General features: G+C 44.5%; 1 protein-coding gene across 1 annotated transcript in view; it reads right to left on the minus strand.

Annotated features, from left to right (window-relative positions):
* Positions 1 to 13,727: 13,727 nt before the first annotated feature.
* Positions 13,728 to 18,240, minus strand: part of RNF144B (ring finger protein 144B) — a gene marked incomplete at its 3' end in the record, with an annotated part of 30,617 nt that continues 26,104 nt past the window's right edge. Inside the window, exons 4-7 of the mRNA XM_082480074.1 lie at positions 17,172 to 17,376; positions 15,882 to 16,026; positions 14,066 to 14,155; positions 13,728 to 13,868 (exon numbers count right to left, since the gene is read on the minus strand). Coding sequence (XP_082336200.1) covers positions 13,728 to 13,868; positions 14,066 to 14,155; positions 15,882 to 16,026; positions 17,172 to 17,376 — 581 coding nt within the window. The remainder of the gene's footprint in view (positions 13,869 to 14,065; positions 14,156 to 15,881; positions 16,027 to 17,171; positions 17,377 to 18,240) is intronic.

Here is an 18,240-nt window from a genome sequence, read left to right on the forward strand (position 1 = left end):
CTGCTGCTGCTCCTCTTACTCTGTGCTCCTCAGGGATTCAAGCAGGGTGGTGGGTTGTGTTTCATCTCAGGGCTATCTGCATTTGACCCTCAGTATTACCAGCTAATACCAGAGATGCATTACAGGCACCCATGAATTTACTGTGGGTACTGCAACAGTAAATGGCAGAATCCTACATTCTATGCAGTATTTGATTCCCCCCCCCCCCCCCCCCTTTCTTGGAGGAAAAGCTTGGATTTGTACAAGCCCATTGCTTTACCAAAGCACAAAGTGCAAGTGAAAAGCAAAGAATACAGCATAAGACAGGGCAAATGGTTTCTAGTTAAACCCTGTTTAAAAATAAATGTTATCGTTCCTTTTAGTACATTAGCATCCATTTTTTAAAACAAATCTTGGGGAGGAAGCTATAATATATATGCTGCTTGATGCAGTCCACAAGATATAAAGCAGTGTCTCCTCCATCTATCCTGCCAGGCTCTGGGAATGCTGCAGCCTAGCAGCAGTCCCACCAGGCCCACATTAGTGATGGCTTTACAGGAACCTTTGGAGGCAGAGTGCACAACTTGAGCCGAAACCATTCGGTCATTTCAAAGAATGAGTATGGGGGAAACTGGAGAACATGAGAGCAAAATAACTTCACCTTCTCCCAGCAAAGCAATGTCCTTCATAGCCCCAGCGCCTTATCACCCCTGGATTTCTCCAGGGCTTGGACGGCTGCCATATATTTTAATCTCGCATATACTGGAGCATAATCATTTCTGGGAAGAAACCGGTCACCTCAGGTGTTCTGAGATCACCATGTGCATATAAATAAATAGCTAGATAATGACAATTATATAAAATTATACTCTATTTTATTGTATAATGATAACTTGTGAGTAATGGGGTTTATAACAATACCTCCATTGCCAAGGCCATAAGTAGTCCTCGTTGGCACTGGTGCTAATCCTTCCCACATGACCTCAAATTAATGACAATTACAGACACAGACTGACACAAAATCCTGGGTCTGAAAGGGACTTGCCTTCCCAGAGGAGTGAAAGGTGGATCACAGAATGCTTTGCTGCTCCTGCATAAGTCATTCTGGCAGGGGGAAGAGGTGAGCTGTGGACATTCCTCCCTACCAGGATATGTATGGTGGGGGCACATGCTTCCCAACAGAGCACCTTCACAACCTGTGCTGGGGAAGCCCCCATGGATGCTTACTGCTGTAACACCCCACTCCCCACAGCCTCCAGGGTCTGCGGGAGTTACTCAGGAGTGAAGGTGTTTATCATTCACATAGCAAAGCCACCATTAGCCTTTCATTGATTTTCATGGCTGGACCCAGCCTTCCAGTTAGTCAGCAGCATCAAAAATACACGGGCATGGGACCAGAAAGAGACACAAGGTGCTTGGGAAGCAAGGGGAACCACCACCCTACACCACCTTGTGTGGCATCAGCAATAGATGAGGCTGCTGGAGAGAGGCTGGCGTGCAACCCTAGCAGTCTCCGTGCCACAGCCATACAGGGCTCTTCTGTAGAGCTGCTGTCCCACAAAAATGTATGCACAGGCACAAACTTGGCACAGACCAGACTGGCTGCAGTGGGACACACACAAACATGTAGCACTGAGCACAACCACAGACCCAGGCCTGAGGCCATCCAAACCCAAGCCGCAGCTGGGAAGAGTGACCAAAATGCTCAGAGGGATTATGAGCCACCAGAAGCTTAGAATTAGGATTTTGCTTTTCTTTAACTAAAACACATGCTTGATTCTTGCTGAGTTACCCCCTGTTGTTTACATACATGCTCTCTTCTTTGAATTATTTTTATTGATCCCATATGCTTCAGCTCTGGCAGCTGAACTGAGTCACATATTGTCAAAATTAGCAGAAAAATTATGTAGTCTTACACATTACTCCCATGAAATTTTTTCCCTACACATGCATTTGCCTTTCCCTACTTTTATGTGTTTTTCTTTCTTCCCTTCTCTGCAGTCATGTTTGCATTTTCTCTGCAACATTCATCTCTCCAGGGTTTCCAGGGGCCTTTGGAGGGGATTGGAGGAAGGCCCTTGCTCCACCAGGAGCTGCTGGGAAGCAGTTCTAAGCAGAGCCCTGGAAGGCAGGAGCAACACCAAGGCAGCAGCAGCTAGACCTCCCCCTTGGCCCCTAGACCTCACTCCTCTTCCAGCCCCTGCATGGACACACTCCTTATGAAGGATCTTCCACATGCCCTGCTCAGGTCACCAGCTGGAGTCCAGGATATTGGACAAAGCTACCACAACCGTACTCATGCCCCTTGTGTTCAAGCATCTTCCCGATCACCTATGCAGCCTCTGAGCCTTCCCTCTGCCTTCAGCGGGGTCACCTCTTCCAGCCATCCTCATGTCAGCATGCCCAGGAGAACAAGACATGGCCCAGGAGCAGTCTGGATGGCACCAACAGCGCTGCACTGAAGGAAGGCTGGTGCCTGCAGCAAGGAGCTGCCTGTCCAGTAGTTGGTCCTTGCAGATGCCATGGCACGTTGGAGACTGGGCACAGCACCCTGCAAAAGCATCAGTGCCGGAGCATGGGCACATGCATCTGACACGAGTGTCAGGGGCTGGGTCACCTGCTAAATCTTCACCCCAGTGGGTAGGGAGCCAGTTCTCAGTTTCTCTCTCAACTGGTCTCATTTTAAGCCCACTGATAGTTTTACCAGCTCATCTAGATGTGATTAGGTCTTTGCTGAAAGAAGTTGCCTCTTACATGGAGGGGAGAAGTGAGAAAAGCAAATTCCTAACAAAACTCTTCTTTCAACTCATCATGGGAGGACCCTGTCCAACCTTCATCCAAGTGACAAACAGGTCCCAGGCAAGCTCCTGTGAAACAGCACGGCCCTGTTAAGGAGGCACATTTGCCACCTTTTGCAGCGCTCAAGGCAGGGCAGGTCCTCTGGAGCAGCTGGGCCTGGTGCCAAATTCAAATAATCCTGAAGTGCCAGTAATGTGAACCTCTTCTCCCCGCTGGCGCTTTGCCAGTCCCCATCATGCCAGAGCTCAGCACTCCCCTGCCCTTGAATGGCCTCCCCACCATGTCAGAGGACACAGCCACCACTGAGGGACTTCCTGGAAGGCGGGCAGAGGGCCTTGCTTCTCTTTGTATCCACAGGATTAACATGCTGAACCGTGACAGCAAACTTCATTTTTGTGGCTGGCATAACTGCTCCTGATCTGCAAACTGAACAGGTTGCTTCTGGTAGGCACAAACAAGTGCATCCCAGCCATTCCTGCTGGGGGTGCACAACAGGAAACCTGCTCCCCAAAGCAGAGATTAGGTCTTAAAGCTGACATGGAAGCACAGAAAAAAAAAAAAAAAAAACACACCAAAAAAACCCCACCAAACACACACAACAAAACCCAAGGTGAAACAGTTGAAGAAAAGCCTGGAGGAAGGCATCAGGATCACCAGAGCTTGGATGCCAGTTAGACACTCTGTACTTTGAAGCACTTGGACTGGGGTGCCCAGCATCTTTTCCTCCAAAAGCTACATGCAATACAGACCAAAGCACCAGATTAGAGAAAACACATGTATTACCAGAGGAAACATTATACAGTTGCTGCAAGACAGAAGAAGAAAATTTTTTCTACAGCCACCCTAAGCCTCGACTCTGCCTACTAGAGTCCCAGACCACATACCAGGGAGACGTGGGGTGATGTGAAGACAACACAGCTCAGCAACAGGGGAGGTCGATGTAAAACCCAGCCAACTCACCACTACCAGAAACAATCTGCTGGTCTCTGGGCCATCACAGCTACATCAGACCTTGCTGCACTTCCTCACCCAGCCAAGAGGGACTCGGGTCTCACTGCAGTCCAGAGCATCCCTATTCTCACTTTTAAATCATTGCCCCTAAGGGCCCACAGGCTGCTGCCTCCCTGATTGCACCAGAACTTGTGGGTGACACAGGCTGGAGGCCCCAAGGTCTCTCACATTTTAGTTGTCTGCACTGGTAGCCTGAGCAAAGCTGGAAGCTTCTTTTCCATTCTGATTATGTGTCAAAAATGGCACTATCCCACTGTAGAGCCACTGGCAGCGTAACACTATATACTTCAGCATACTTTGGTAGCAAACATACTTCAAGACATCTCTAGCTGAAAAACCATCAGGAACAGCATCCTTCCAGGCAGCAGCTAAACACGCAAAGTATTAGGTCAGCAAGACTGAACACAATACACCAGAAGACAGATTAATTCTCCTCTCCCTGCAGTGCTGAGAGTGGAGTGAGAGAATCTGGTCAGGCCTCAGACTAAGGGGAATAAACTTCCAAATGGGAATAGACACAGTTAGAACAAACCAAAGCTTTCTCAAGAGACGTTCAGCTGAGCTAACCTCAAGGTCCTGAAGTACCTCCTCTAGCATCTAGAGTGCTTCTCCTGGGCGCCTTTACACTCCCCAGAGCCCTTCTTTCAAGGCCTGACCCACACATCCCCATCTCAGGCCCAACCGAGCAATAGGATGCTCAGACACACTCACATGGGGAAATCCAACAGCTCCCAAGACAGCATCACCACTAGCCATGGTGTCCCAGATGAGCTGCTGCAGGACCTAGCAGGAACCTCTTACCTCTCATGACAGACAGTAGCAGAAGCTGCTGTAGGCACATGCACTCACCTGGGCTTATATTCGATTCATTAGCCAAGATCCAGGAAAACTCAATTACTCACTAATTGGCCAGTCCTCAAGACTTTCTCAAAGTATAACGTTTTGACACTGGCATGGTTCTCAAGAAGGCAAGACTGCCAAATTACCAACTGTGCCTGCTAATGGATTATGCTGATAAGAGGTCAGCTTTGGGAAGGATTCTTCATTTCTTTGCTACTACAGAAAAAGACTAGGGGGTCTCTTGCTTGAAAGCTTCACTCTGACCCTGCTGGGGAAACTTTCTACAGCCTCAGTTTGTGAAGTCAGAGTTCCTTCAGTTTTCTCTTTTTGGATAAAACACAGGCATGTCTTCGGTGTAGGTGTTAAGCCAGGCTCTGGGCTGAGAAGCTCAGCCTGAGAGGTCTCATGTGAGAAGTGACCCATAGTACCAAATGCGGAAGTGTTTGCTCTGAAAAGCATGATTTTGTGGGTAGTTTTGGGTTTTTGTTTGTTCTATTGTTAGTTTGTTTCGTTGTTTTGTTTTGTTTTGTTTTGTTTTAATTCTGGGATACCCCTGGAAAGCTCTGTCAAGGATTTTTGTTACAATTTTCAGTGATTTCTGGTTTCGAAAAACTAAAACTTTTCAGATTGGAAGAGCTGGAGAGCTTGAAAGAGAAAGGAGCCACCAGGCAGGCTCAAAGGCCACTGGAAAATGTACTTGCAAGGGCAGTTCTCAGAGGCCATCAACACCTACAGAGGAGGAAACATCCCCAGGAGGAGTCACGGGCCCTGTGGAGAAGCATGACAGAGTGATCACAGGGTGGGCAGCATCACCCGCAGGGTGACCCCAGAGCAAAAATGTCAACCTACTCACTGGGAGACCAGAGGAGGTGTTTTACGAGGGTGATGTGGGTGATGTTTGTCAAACTGGAAGGACGGATCAGGCTGAGGACGGTGTTTAAGGCAACACTCACCCCCGGTGCAGAACGGGGTGTGGAAATGGGTGGGTGGATGGCTGTTTTACATACACAGGTTAAGAAAGCAAACAACATCTTTTGTAATCTCAAAAAATGCAAGGAGTTTAAAATCCAGGAATTTGGTTATAAATAATCCTGAAATAAAAGGCTGTCAGAGAAAACTAGACTTCATGACAAGAACAGGAACTGGGGGAGGAATTGCATGTTGAGGCTGGGATCAAATAAAATTTTAAGCCATTGTCTTTTTTCTTTTTTTTAAAGCTGGTCAGAAGATGTTTGGGTTGGCAGCAGTAATGGCAAGCGCCAGTTCCCCACACACATTAGGAAAGTGAACAGAATGCGGTACTTGAGTCCTGTTTCTGCTGAAGAACAAGTGTGTGTGGAAGAAGATGTGACCACACAGGAGTCATGGGGCTTCTGGTCTTTCTGCTTTGCTGGAAAATGCTCACACTTGTCTGATCTGGCATTTTAAAAATTGGAGAGAAATTCAGAAAAGTCAATTTTTTTCTTGGAAGATTTGTTGGGTTTTTTTCAAAGTTGCCAGGTGAGGAGTTGGCAGTTCACTTATCTACCAGGTGGGGAGCCGGGCAGTTTGCCCACCACTGGCAGCTGGTAAGCTGGCAGGGTACCAGCCGCATTGGCTGCCAGCAGCTGGTGTCTATCACGAGCTTGACAGAATCGACACGTTCCCACCACAAAGCTGGTTCCTCAGTAATCAGTAAGAACCTCTGAAGGAAAAGCATCGTGCTGGAAACGTTTGGTCTGCTGCAGTACGTCACCTATGTTACCCTGTGGACAGATGTGTTGCCACCGCTTTGTGGCACATTCACCGAACAAGACCAGAGCATTGGCCACAAAAAAAAGTAAATAAATAAAGTGACTGTGTTTAAGTGGAATAACATCTGTGCTGAATTTACTCTGAGCAAACTGGTGGAGAAAAAAATGTACAGGCGCGACCGAAATTTTGAGCTGTAGGTGACAACGATGTTGTTGCAAAGGCAACGTTGAGGTGAAAACAGCCTTCTAGTCATTCTCCTCAAAACTCAAAACGTGTCCTCAGAGGCCAAACTCTCGAGACCTTTCAGATAATCTATTGAGGTGAAAAGCCCCACAGATGGCACTCTGGGGTTTCAGGGATGTGTCACCCAGGTGGAAAATCCGACCTTCAGATGCTGAGTACTTGTAGCTAAGCTGGAAATACTTAATAGTAAACAGCACCTTAAAGTGTGATGCTCAAAAACACAGCTGTGATTGTATCTCGTAAGCACTGCAGGAAGTGGGTGTGTGAGAAAACTAAGGAGCATGTCTATCTGAAATTACACGGCAGGGTGTAGTGTTTCATCATGTCCGTTAGAAACGCAGAGCAGGAGGCCTAATTCTGCTGCGAGGACAGGCAGGGTTGAGGGAGCAAAGGAAGAGAAAGGGGGCTCTGAGGCAACAGCCTTTTCTGTGTGCAGCCTCCCGTGCATCCCCCCACCCACAGCCCCCAGGTCATGGTCTCCATCAGACTTTGTGAGGAGGCAGATTTATGATAACTCTGCTCTCCACCTACAGAGAGCAACCACCACCACCGCTGTGGCATTGGCACGCTGCTGCAGCGACGTGTAGGAGCTGACCCAGAGCCTGCCCCACTCTCTTTAAAAGGATTTTAATGTCATTTATTTTTGAGAAAGTAAGGAAGAGTCAAGATTCTGATCCCATCTCTTCTATCCTCTTTTATCCTCAAAATTCCCATTAAGCACCTCAAATGTGTTCCAATTCTTCCCATAAATTTTCTATATTCATCTTTTTAAAGCCAGTTAAGAATTACAACAAAATGAGACAATGTCTTTACACTAATTTTTTAATGTTGCACATACTGCATTTTATAACATTAGAAGAAAAAAAAACCCAAAGTAAACCTTAAAGACAGAAAATAAATACATTTTTATGAATATATGCAGAGAGAGTGCAAAAAATTGCATCTGTAAAACATTTAACTGCTGAATCATACAACAAAACAATTACAAAAGCATTTATTTCTTTGTATATGTCAGCTTTCCTCTTATAAACACAAAAATATTTTACCAAATCTTACAAAGATCAAACCCTTTTGCCCTTCACCAGGAGAAAAATGGTGAAGAATGTGTATAACCTGGAGGAAAAAAAAAAAACAAAACAAATAGATAAACAAAATGTAAGCCTAAACAGGTACCAGGGAAACAACATCTAGACAGGAGGAGGAATTTACCCCTGTGCAGAAGACGAGCCCCCCGAATAACAAGGGCTGGCCCTGTGGAGAGGAGGGTGATTCCTCCTGCCAAGACAAAGCAGCTCTTTGCCGTGCCACTCGCCCCGCACAGCAGCACAGTGCCCTCTTCTCCTGCTCCTTGCAAGCCAAGGCTTTACTTCCAACAAATGCATCCGAAAAAGCAGCATCGGTCCAGCCGGGAGACCTTGAACTGAGAAGAGCTGGGAGCGCTGCGAATAGCCTGGCTAAACCCAGTGCCTCCCTCTGCAATGCGCAGAGCCGAGCACCTGCCTCATACTGGCCCGGACAGGGGTCCATGACCGCTGCCGCTTCGCACCAGTGCTCAGAAATGCACCTTGGTGTCAGACTCGGAGACTTCGAATCACACATGTTTAAAAAAACACGCTTTTTTTCCCCCGAAATAAGCGATACTGGGGCAGTCAAAGAGTTGTCACAAGGTGACCCGCGTCGCCTGCGATGCTGTCAGCGTGGTGCACAACAGTTCTGCTTTTCTTTGTTCACAAGACTTGCTCATTAGGCAAAGTGAATGCTTAGACCAGCCAGCTCCAAATAACTCATCTGAACTGAGGTTTCTTTGACATTGAAACAGGCCAGTAGCAGAGATTGGAAAACAAAAGGAACAGAGATTCGCTGTGGAATTTGGGGAGTTTTGGGGGTGGGCGGGTAGCCATGGAAAGGGCCGGCTTGAGAGAGGGCTCCTGATGAAGCTCTGGGATACTCTCGCACACAGACGGTGAGAAGGCCCGGCATCACGGCTGAGGTGTAGCACCGGCCCAGCACTACATGTGCCGTACCGCTGCCGGCACTCATGAAGCCGCCTGGATGAGTCCCCTGTGCACCACATCCCCTGCGTGGGCCCCAGCAAGCCAGAAAGCTCAGGCACCTCCCTGAAATTTAAGCAACTCACTGCACACGTGCTGCAGCATCACACATTCAACCTGTCTGGGATCTCCCGGCACATGGCCACCAGAAGCTGCTGCTTCTGTTTGGACATCCAGAAGGCACAAGCAAATGACTGAAGTCCATAATTTTCAGCCAAGAAAAGAGAAAGCCTCTTGGGCAGAAGGGGAAAGAATGAGGTCGTGTCCTCTAAAAAGCCGGTAGACCTTGCAAACCAGTATCATATTGTATAGCTCAAGTTGTGATGTTCAATGAAATTTGTTGCTAGGAAACTACCTTTCCTAACAGTAGAAATTTGCTTGGTTCGAATAACTAACTTGAGGGATCATAACAAAAACTCTGATATAACTAAAAAATAACAGTAAACATTTACTGTGGACTGCACAAAATCATAGGAATTTACCTTGCCAGTAACACCACGGCCAGAAGGACACCATGACAGGAAGCAGAAGAAGAAAGGCTTCCAGTATGAATGCAACTAAAATGAACCTATCATATGATAAAAGGCAATGGTACTTCAAAATTAGTATTTTATAATTACTAATTATAAATTATATATTAATTGTATAAATTATAATCATAAATTATAAAAACCCATTGGTTCTGAGTAACGAGTGTAGTGACCCAAAACAGACCTTTGGGCTTCCTGTTCAGCAAAACCATTCAGCTCTCACTTCATTGCTTTACTAACTAGAAGACCAATAAAAATTAGACTGAAGTTTTCCAGAATCTTAGCAGTAAGTTCACCTTCCAGCAGACCGCAGAAGAATCAACTCTGGCTATTCCAGGAGAGGTAAATTTTCACATCTTTATTGCCCCCCACATAAATTAGGGTCTGACCCTACACATTCACGTGTGAGAGATGTCTTACAACTGTCATATAACTAGCACACTCTGTTCCACTGTTTTGTGTATTTTTAGAATTATCTTACTGTGTAAGTGGACCCTAGAAAGCCTCCAGGGGGCTTGAATCCCTAAAATATGAAGCTATACAAGAGAAGCTTTTTTGATTTATACAATAAAAATATGTATATTGGATATAGATATTTTTTTCCCAGCACATTTCCAAACAAGCCTGCTCAACAACAGAAGTGTCTCTCCTGTGAAGCTCAAAAGCTGTAGGGCTCCTTTACCTATAAGCTCTAACAAAGCAGTCCTTATTTAGGTCTCCCAAGACAACTTCTTAAGTCTGAATGAGTTTTTCTAAAGAAGCCAAGTCTGGAATTTCTATCTTTGGTCATTTATCTCAGCATCAAATTTCTTATTAAAACCTGGGAGAAAATTGTTGGAAGATTTTTATCCTCATTCAAAGAAGTCTACTAATTTCGCTCTAAGAATCTTTGGCCTGAGGATGAAAAATATGATCATAAAAGGAATTAGTTGGAGAAAGACGAGAATGACCGGGAGAAGGAGATGACAGTGCAAAACAGATTTCAAATTTTTAAAGCGGCAGGCACGACAGCACAACCACCCGCTGGGGTACCGGAGAACAGAGCAGCCCAAAGTTGATTTCATTGTCCCATTGCGGAAATGCAGTTGATTTCTGTCCACTTGCATATCTTCAAGCAAATAGGAAGGTAATATCCAATTTCTCTTAGTTCATTCAAGTAAAGATTATGTACATTTTAAACTTATCTTTGGACTTTGTGCTACGTTACTGGACAGACAACAGTACATAGCATTTAGTATCATTAAAGCACTGTAGAAACATTAATCACTGTTACCCCTCATGCCCTTCTTTGGGGTAAGTAACTCCATGCACCATTAATAAATCATCAATTACTGAACAGCAGCACTGACCATCTCCCATAGTTCTAGAATAAATACTGCAGGGGAGTAGTTACACAATAGCACGACAAATATTTTCTTTTTATTAAGAGGTGGTTTTGGGTTTATTAAGTGGTGGTTTTACATCATCCTCATTTTAACACAAGGACATAAGATGCTGAGTGGGATCCTCAGCTGTATTTGACACAGCTCCAGTGACTGCTGGGAAATTACAATGACACATGTGGCCATGGAGATTTGTGACCAGTTGCAGTAAAAATCCAGATTTCTAGCACTGGTCTCTAATTTTAGGATCTGACCTTTAAACATCCAGAGCCCAGTTTTCAGAAGGGCTGAATTTCCCTGGTTCAGTGGGAGTAGAGTAGCATACTGAATTTCTACTGCTTTTGGTACCCTCACCAGACACCTAAACTGGCACCAGCAATAAAATGTGCACACAGAAAAGGTACACCTGCCTTCCGCTCTGTAGGAATTAGCTTCTGAAAGGGGTTACCCTGTACTTAAACTGAGGAGTTAAAAATAAACTGAATAGTGTTGTTTTCCCAGACTTTAGAGCTATGCACGTGTGCAATGCTTTTATAAAATATTATCCTTCAAACCATTTAAACAAATTCCCACTCTATTAAGAGATCTGCATTAATTTTAGACAACATTTAAAGAAGGGAAAAAGGTCAAATTTGTACTTCAATTCAAATGGTGACCTTGTGTCTTCTGGGCAAGACAACTGCCTTCAGTTGCATTTCCTTAACAGAGGGAAGAACCTGGCAGTTTCTTTAACACAGCAGTATTAATATAAAAACAAAACAAAACAAAACAAAACAAAACAAAACAAACCATGAGACACCTTCATTCCATTAGGCATTTTAGCAAAAACAGGCCAAGGGAAAGAGAAAGAGGACAAGGAAAGAAACCAGACTAGCAGAGGGTGCATTGGACATAGATAAGAAGACCACAAAGCATGAAAAAACCCACGAATTTTAACATGCAAAACATATTGGTGCATTGCAACACTGGTTATGGTTAAAAAGACTGTACAGCTCCTTTATCTTTGTCCTTGAGGTTTCGTTAAAGTAAGACTCTCAATTTCAAGTTCATAAATAAAATGGAAATGACAGTAGTGCCATAAAAACATAGGTAGAAAAATAGTGCAAAGCCAAGGGCTGGACACTTTAATCTGTCACAAGTACCCTCAAGCACTACCAGTACTGCTCTTAAAGAAAATACATACAGAAAACATTCTCTATTTATTATAAACAGCAGTCGCCTGCATTGCACTCTGTATTTAGAATGTACTGACTACCTTTCTGCTTCCCTTTGAAGCTGTGGATGGAGAATAAATATAGCCTTTCACACTGGCGAGCACTGCCTGCCCTCCAGTCAAGACTGGCAGCAAAGTCAGACAGTATTTATAAAAGAAATCAATTAAAAAGTAAAACAGACAATATTATTTAAGGCCTTTGTCCCTGCTAGTCTGCTCAACAGACTACACTGTCTTAAAATAAGAACATCTACCACTCCCGTTACAGTAACCAGAGAGCGAAGTTCAACAAAAAAAAGGTCACATTTACGGCTGCCAAGAAGGCAAAGTTCCTGAGGCTCGGCCAAGCGCAACAGCAAAGACGCTCTTCGCAGCACTCTTTGGGTGCCTCGCACTGTGTGCACGGAGGAGGGCAGACCGGCGGAGGGTGAGCCCGACACGATGCTCAGGCTGAGCATCTCATTTAAACCTTGCAGCCCTTTATCACAAGGGGTTTGGAATTACAACTGATTATATAGTGCAAACTCGTATCGGTTCCCACAGATATAAAATGCACAGGACGGGAGTCCAGAACAAAAGCCGCCACCGGCCAGGGTTGTGAGGAGCACCAGCCATCAAGGAAATAAACTCCAGGGAGCAGAGCCTGATCTCAGCTACTCCTGAGCGAGCCTGGAGGACCTCCGGCTCTTCAGTGAGGTTTCAGTGAACTTATACGGGTGTAACTGATACCAGGGTCTGAATCAGTTCGGTCGTGAGGCACCAAATTAAAATGAAGGGTTCATTAAATGACAGCCTTTCAGACTTAGTGTAATTAAAAAATACGGGTAACAGAGTTTGTTAACCTTGAGGGGGACAAAAGAAATACCCACCAATGGACGGAGCTTACATTTACACAGCATTTCTCAAGTCTTCACTTCAGCAGGTCCATAAGGTTTTAAAGGAGGGTTTGGCTTAGCCTGGTACGAGTAACTTTTTAACAGGGTTCTTGCTGCCACCCATGTAAACTGTTGAAAAAATATATTGACAGCCTAGAAAATAAATTGTGCATATGTATTCGGTATATCCACGCCCACGCGGCCACTCTATATATGCACAACCAAGATCCCAATATTGCACACTAAATTAGAACTGTATCATGGCCTTTCTTAAAATATTAGCTTCATGGTGAGTTTGCTGCACCCATGTTACTGACAAAAGGCACGCCCAGTGGCAGGGAAATATGCATACTCCTAATATTTCAAGGTAGACATATCATGTTTGATCTGAAAAAAATATCAGCTTTCTCAAGGTAGCCCAGTCTCTCAAAAGAGAGAGACTACTGTTTTAGTTAGAAATAGTTTTGTTGGTTTTCACTTCTGTAATGGAGATCAATAGTATAAATCAAATTGATTTCAATGCTGAAAGAAATGCCATGGCAGCCAATTGACAGGAAACTATTTTCTTAACAGTTTGTTGCCTTTAACGGGACGCAAGCTAGCAAACAGAAGAACTTAATCAGGCTTTTCCCTCTCCCTCTTTTATAAAATACCCCAAACTTTCTGAGAAGTCTGAGTGTCACCAAGAACCAACAGAAAGCATGACAGTAATGACTGGGTCTGCAAAGGCAGAGTACTACTGCAGGATCAAGTCATGTGCAGCTGATGGAAGATGGTAAAGTTCTAGCAGTCTCAAAAGGTGGCTCATACTTAAGGGCATGAACTACCGGATGGTGTCCCGTTTTCCTTTTAGAAAGCAAAACCCTACACCACATGTACTGCACAATAATCTAGACTTTTCTCGCACTGGGACTTGTTAGTGATAGAGTAGCCTGTAAAGAATAGGCACTTATCCCAAGAATTGGCAAAAAAAGGGAGTATCATTCGGTAGGTATGGCACCAAAATACAACCATTGTGCTTTCTCACATACATATGCTGTATAGATGGAGGCTCACACAGACACAGAGTTTTAGGTTGTTGGTGGGCTGTGTTTTTTCTTTTTGCTTCGGCAAGATTTACAAATGCAGCAGATAATGCATGGAGATGCCACGAGCAGCAAGGGAGAGGTCACCAGTGCTATGAGACCTAGTCCAACGAGGATCCCCACAACCTGAAAGACATGGTGGTGAAAAATATGTATTTAGCTAATGTGGAAAACAAAATAGGTGTGTGCATGCATAAGCACAGTACAGATCACAAAAAAATAGAGGAAAACATGAAAATAATCATCTTGGGCCTTCACTGAAGGGGAAAATCTCTTTGCTTCATGCACGCCTGAGAGCTCTGCTCATCTGACCGGGAACGCACCTGTGTCCTGTTCCACATCACCGAAGCCCGCGAGTGGCCCAGCTTGTTTCTGCAAGGGCCTCTGTCGTAATGTCGTAAGAAGATATCATTCTGAAAAATAAAAGGAGAAGCTGTAAGAACAGGTTGCACTACTGCAGGCAGAGGTTCAAGCCTGGACTGGGAATACAACCTTCCTGACACTGCTTTAAAATTACCAGCTGCCGGCAGACAAGTTCACCTGTCTTCCAAATAATTATCCAGAGAAACTTCTTGCAGTGTCAGAAAGTGTGGTGTGTCTGGGACCTGAGCTATTATTGTATAGCACCTTTCCTCCCCCACTTTGTACAAGCATAAGCATAAGCATTGCACCTATTGCACAAGCACCTAGTCTGTAATTTGGTGATGATAAAGGGGCCTGTAAACAACAGATACTTCTGAAATCTTGCAATCTGAGGGATCATCTTCCTGAGCTCCTTCTACCTTCTGTTCTCCTGCTGTCCCTACACTTTACAGTAATTTCCTTCCTAGGCTTAACAGGAAAATTTAAAAAGTAGGAAATCCGCGTTTCCTTTCTCTTTTCCCATTAATACTTATTACATTATCCATTTTTTCTTGAGAAGGTGACTAATGCCCTGCATCACCCTCCCCTGGCCAGCTGTGCTGTAACCTAATGCTGCTTCCTCTTTCATTCATCAGCCTCGCTCGTTGGCTCTGCAGGTATTACCTTCATCTATACCTGGAGCTCCTGGAACCCTGCACGTTTGGAAAAACTACATTTGAATCACACCACTGCAGTTTGTTTTTTCTTTCTCCTTTGGCAAAAACTTGGTAAGGGCATGTCTGCAGAGTCTGTGAGAATCTGACAGTCTTCCAGTTCAGCAAGGTGTTAAGCAATCATTGTGTACTGTGTGTACTCTGAGGCAAGCTGTAAGACTCATGTCGAAAAAGCACGCTTGCACACACAGAAATGGGACATAATATTAAGCGAAACCTGTTTAGCATGCTGAGAAAAGGAAGGATGAAGAATGAGGAAGTTTCATTGTTTGCTGGCTGCAGAGTACAAAAAAAAAAAGAAGAAAAGAAAAGCCATGTGGCATCTAACATTTTATTTCAAGTGCTGGTAAAGTCCTTTTCACGCTCCCACAGTTGTTACTGATGACTCTGCCAAAAAGGGAAGCTGCCTTATACACGAGCACATTACTTCCTGTACTCTTAATCCTGACAGGAAACTTGAAGTCCACGCAAGTTGAGACCAGTTGGTATCGCTTGAGAAACAACTAGCACCCTGCTCTTCATAATCCAACATGTTTATCCTCAAGTCTAATAACCAATCGTTCACTTCAGCAAACACGGCGCTAGAGATGGACTGGTAAAGGAGACCTAGTTCATATGAGCTCTAATGCACCTGCTCGTGAAACAAGCCCTTTCACCCAGTACCATACCACTTTTTGGACAGGCTGTGACCCTTGCAGTTGGATCAGGTGGAAGACGCTTATTTCCCTGGCTCTCAACCAAACTACTTTTAGCTCCCGCACTGGAAGAGGGAATCAGAGAAAGGTAGTGCTGGAGTGGACCTCCAGAAAGCAACCAGCCTGACCCATTTCCCTCAAAGAACTAAGACGGGACCCAGGGATGTGCCTATAAATAATCCTTTGTGGAAAAAGGATGTTGATAGAAATAAAAGCACTGGATGAATGCGAAGAAAGAAATAATGTTAGAAGCTGAATTGAGCAGTTCACTAGGGTATCAGTGAGTTGGTGGAGAGCTCGTACAGGGTCTCGGACTAACCCCAACACCATTACCCTTTATCTAGGTGGTTTTTTTCTGCAGCACTTACATCCAAGTTCTGTAGACAGTACCAGCAAAACGTGTGCTTGCAGTTCTTGCACATCATCTGAGCACAGCCCTCATTTCGCTCAATATAGATCCGACAAACTGGGCACTGCTTAATTGGTGCCTCTGTCTCCGTTCCAATAAGTGATCTACAAGAGAAGGGAAATATTAAAGGGAAATGTGAATGTAATTACTGTTGATATTCAGCTCCGCTGCCTAATGTGTACTGCGCTTTGAGAGCATCTAAACTTGTTGTCTTAACGCACTTAATGTGTGAAGCTTGTTATATTCAGTACAATTCACTGAAGTATACTCACTACTAGCTGTAAAATCATATAAAAGTGAAACTCCATTCCCTTGGATTTTTATGCTACATAAATCCAACACTCACTACACCCGCAAATGTATCACCTATAGCATTAAAACTTAGCGCTTTGTAAGACAGCTTGCATCATTCATTTAATAGGACTGGATTATGCAATTTATAACACTGTACCTGCCTGAGCAAAATAGCCTTAAACTCCACCAAAGCCAAAGATCAAACCTGGAGAAGAAAAATTATGGCGAGAGCTCTTTGGCAACTCCTATTCGATGAAGTCTCTAGCAAGCAGAATGTCTTTCATTTCTTGCAAAAATGATAGAAAACTTTGAACACACATGGCTGAACTTAATCTGATTCTGAAAACAAAGATGGATGGCCACAGACATTATATAATTTAAACACAAAAGTGTTTTCTTTCTGTAGATTAATGCCTTGTGCAACCTTGTCTGTAGGTTGTTTATACCTATGCAAAATGAGCATAAATCATTTCTCACACCAAGTGAGACATTTTACACCCACTCTCTGTAAGAGTTAAGTTTCGGCTATGCAGAGATCCTATAAATATTAAGTAGGAGTGATTTCTTAATCATAGTATAAGCAAAGTTTGGATCCCGGAATGTAAGTGTATTGGATTTTTTGTATGGGCACAAGTCATAATTCTAGCAGACGAACAGAGCCTTTAGGCAGATTCAAAGCCCTGGAGAGGGCTTCACCTTTCAGAAATGTCAGTGGAATCACAAGTTTGATAAGTACACAAATAATATTAAGTATTAAAAAATAAAATGTATCATTTAAACAAATATTTAGACTGGAATTATATTTAGGAAACACCAGGAGAGATGGAAAGCCTCAGCGATGCACCTGAGATGTTAGAAAGAAGCTGTTCCATGAAACTAATACGAGGCACAGAGCTAGCACCCCATGCCAAAAGGAACTGAAAGACCATGTTGTCTCTGTGGGTTCCCCTCTTACCCCTGCTCAGTTGGTACTGGACTAGTTTGGTTTTCCTGGCACAGGCGCTGCGGATGCCATGCCTCCTTGCAAGAGGAGCAGAACATCAGGCGACAAGCCGGGCACTCCACTGGCGCCGGCACTCCTGACTCACTCGGTGCAATACGGCACACCGTTTGGCAGTCAGCTGCAGGGCACCACGTTCTCTGGGGGTCCAAGTGGACTTCTGAAATGTAACAGAGAGAGAAATAAAACTGTTTATGCAGTCCCCTTCTCATTCCAGTGACTTGTGTGTAGGTACTCAAGACCCAATTCTGCACGTGAGTGGGAAAGTTGAAGACCTCTGCGCCCATGCCTCTTCTTTAGGCAGGTCTGCAGTTGTGCTGGAAGCATCACAAGAATGCCAATACATGACATGGGACATATTCTTTGCCTTTATAGGGAGGTACAAAAGACGAACATAAGTGCTGCTTGCTGAGAAGCACGTGTCTTGTGATGTTAGGCCATTCCATGTCTTTCATGTGTGCAAGCCATGCAGTATCTTTAAGATAAATAGCAGAAGGACTGTCATTAAATTAACATCAAGTCACTTTCCATGCCTTATTTCCTCCTTTCTGTCTACAAACTCCAATTAATATTCACTTTATTATATGATCATTATTTGTCAGGTATCATATTACAATAGTCAAGGCAAGATTCGGGGTGCAGACATTGAGTTACAGACATCACCGTGTGGCAGAGAATGATAAATACTGATTCTTCTTTTTGTCCCCCTCCCCCCCCCCCCCCATTTATTCAAGGAATTTTGGCGTGCAACAGAAACCCAGCTGAAACACGTTCTCTGTTAGGGGTGCCCATTGTGTGCACGCTTTATACTGGCTCAAGTCCATGAGTTGCAGCCAAACACTCCCACCCTGCAGAGCTTCCTTAGAAAAGTGCTGTTGTTCCTGCAGGAGCTATCTGCCTCTCCTCCTTCCCTGGGAGCTCTCTGGTACCACCACTGAAAATAAATAGATGGAGGGGATGTCTCAGGCACAGGTGAAATCCCTGACTGTGAGATGTCAAAAGCCATTACAATGTTCTTCTGTAC

Source organism: Vanellus vanellus (genome assembly GCF_965231255.1).
Source record: "Vanellus vanellus genome assembly, chromosome: 2".
NCBI lineage: Eukaryota > Metazoa > Chordata > Aves > Charadriiformes > Charadriidae > Vanellus > Vanellus vanellus.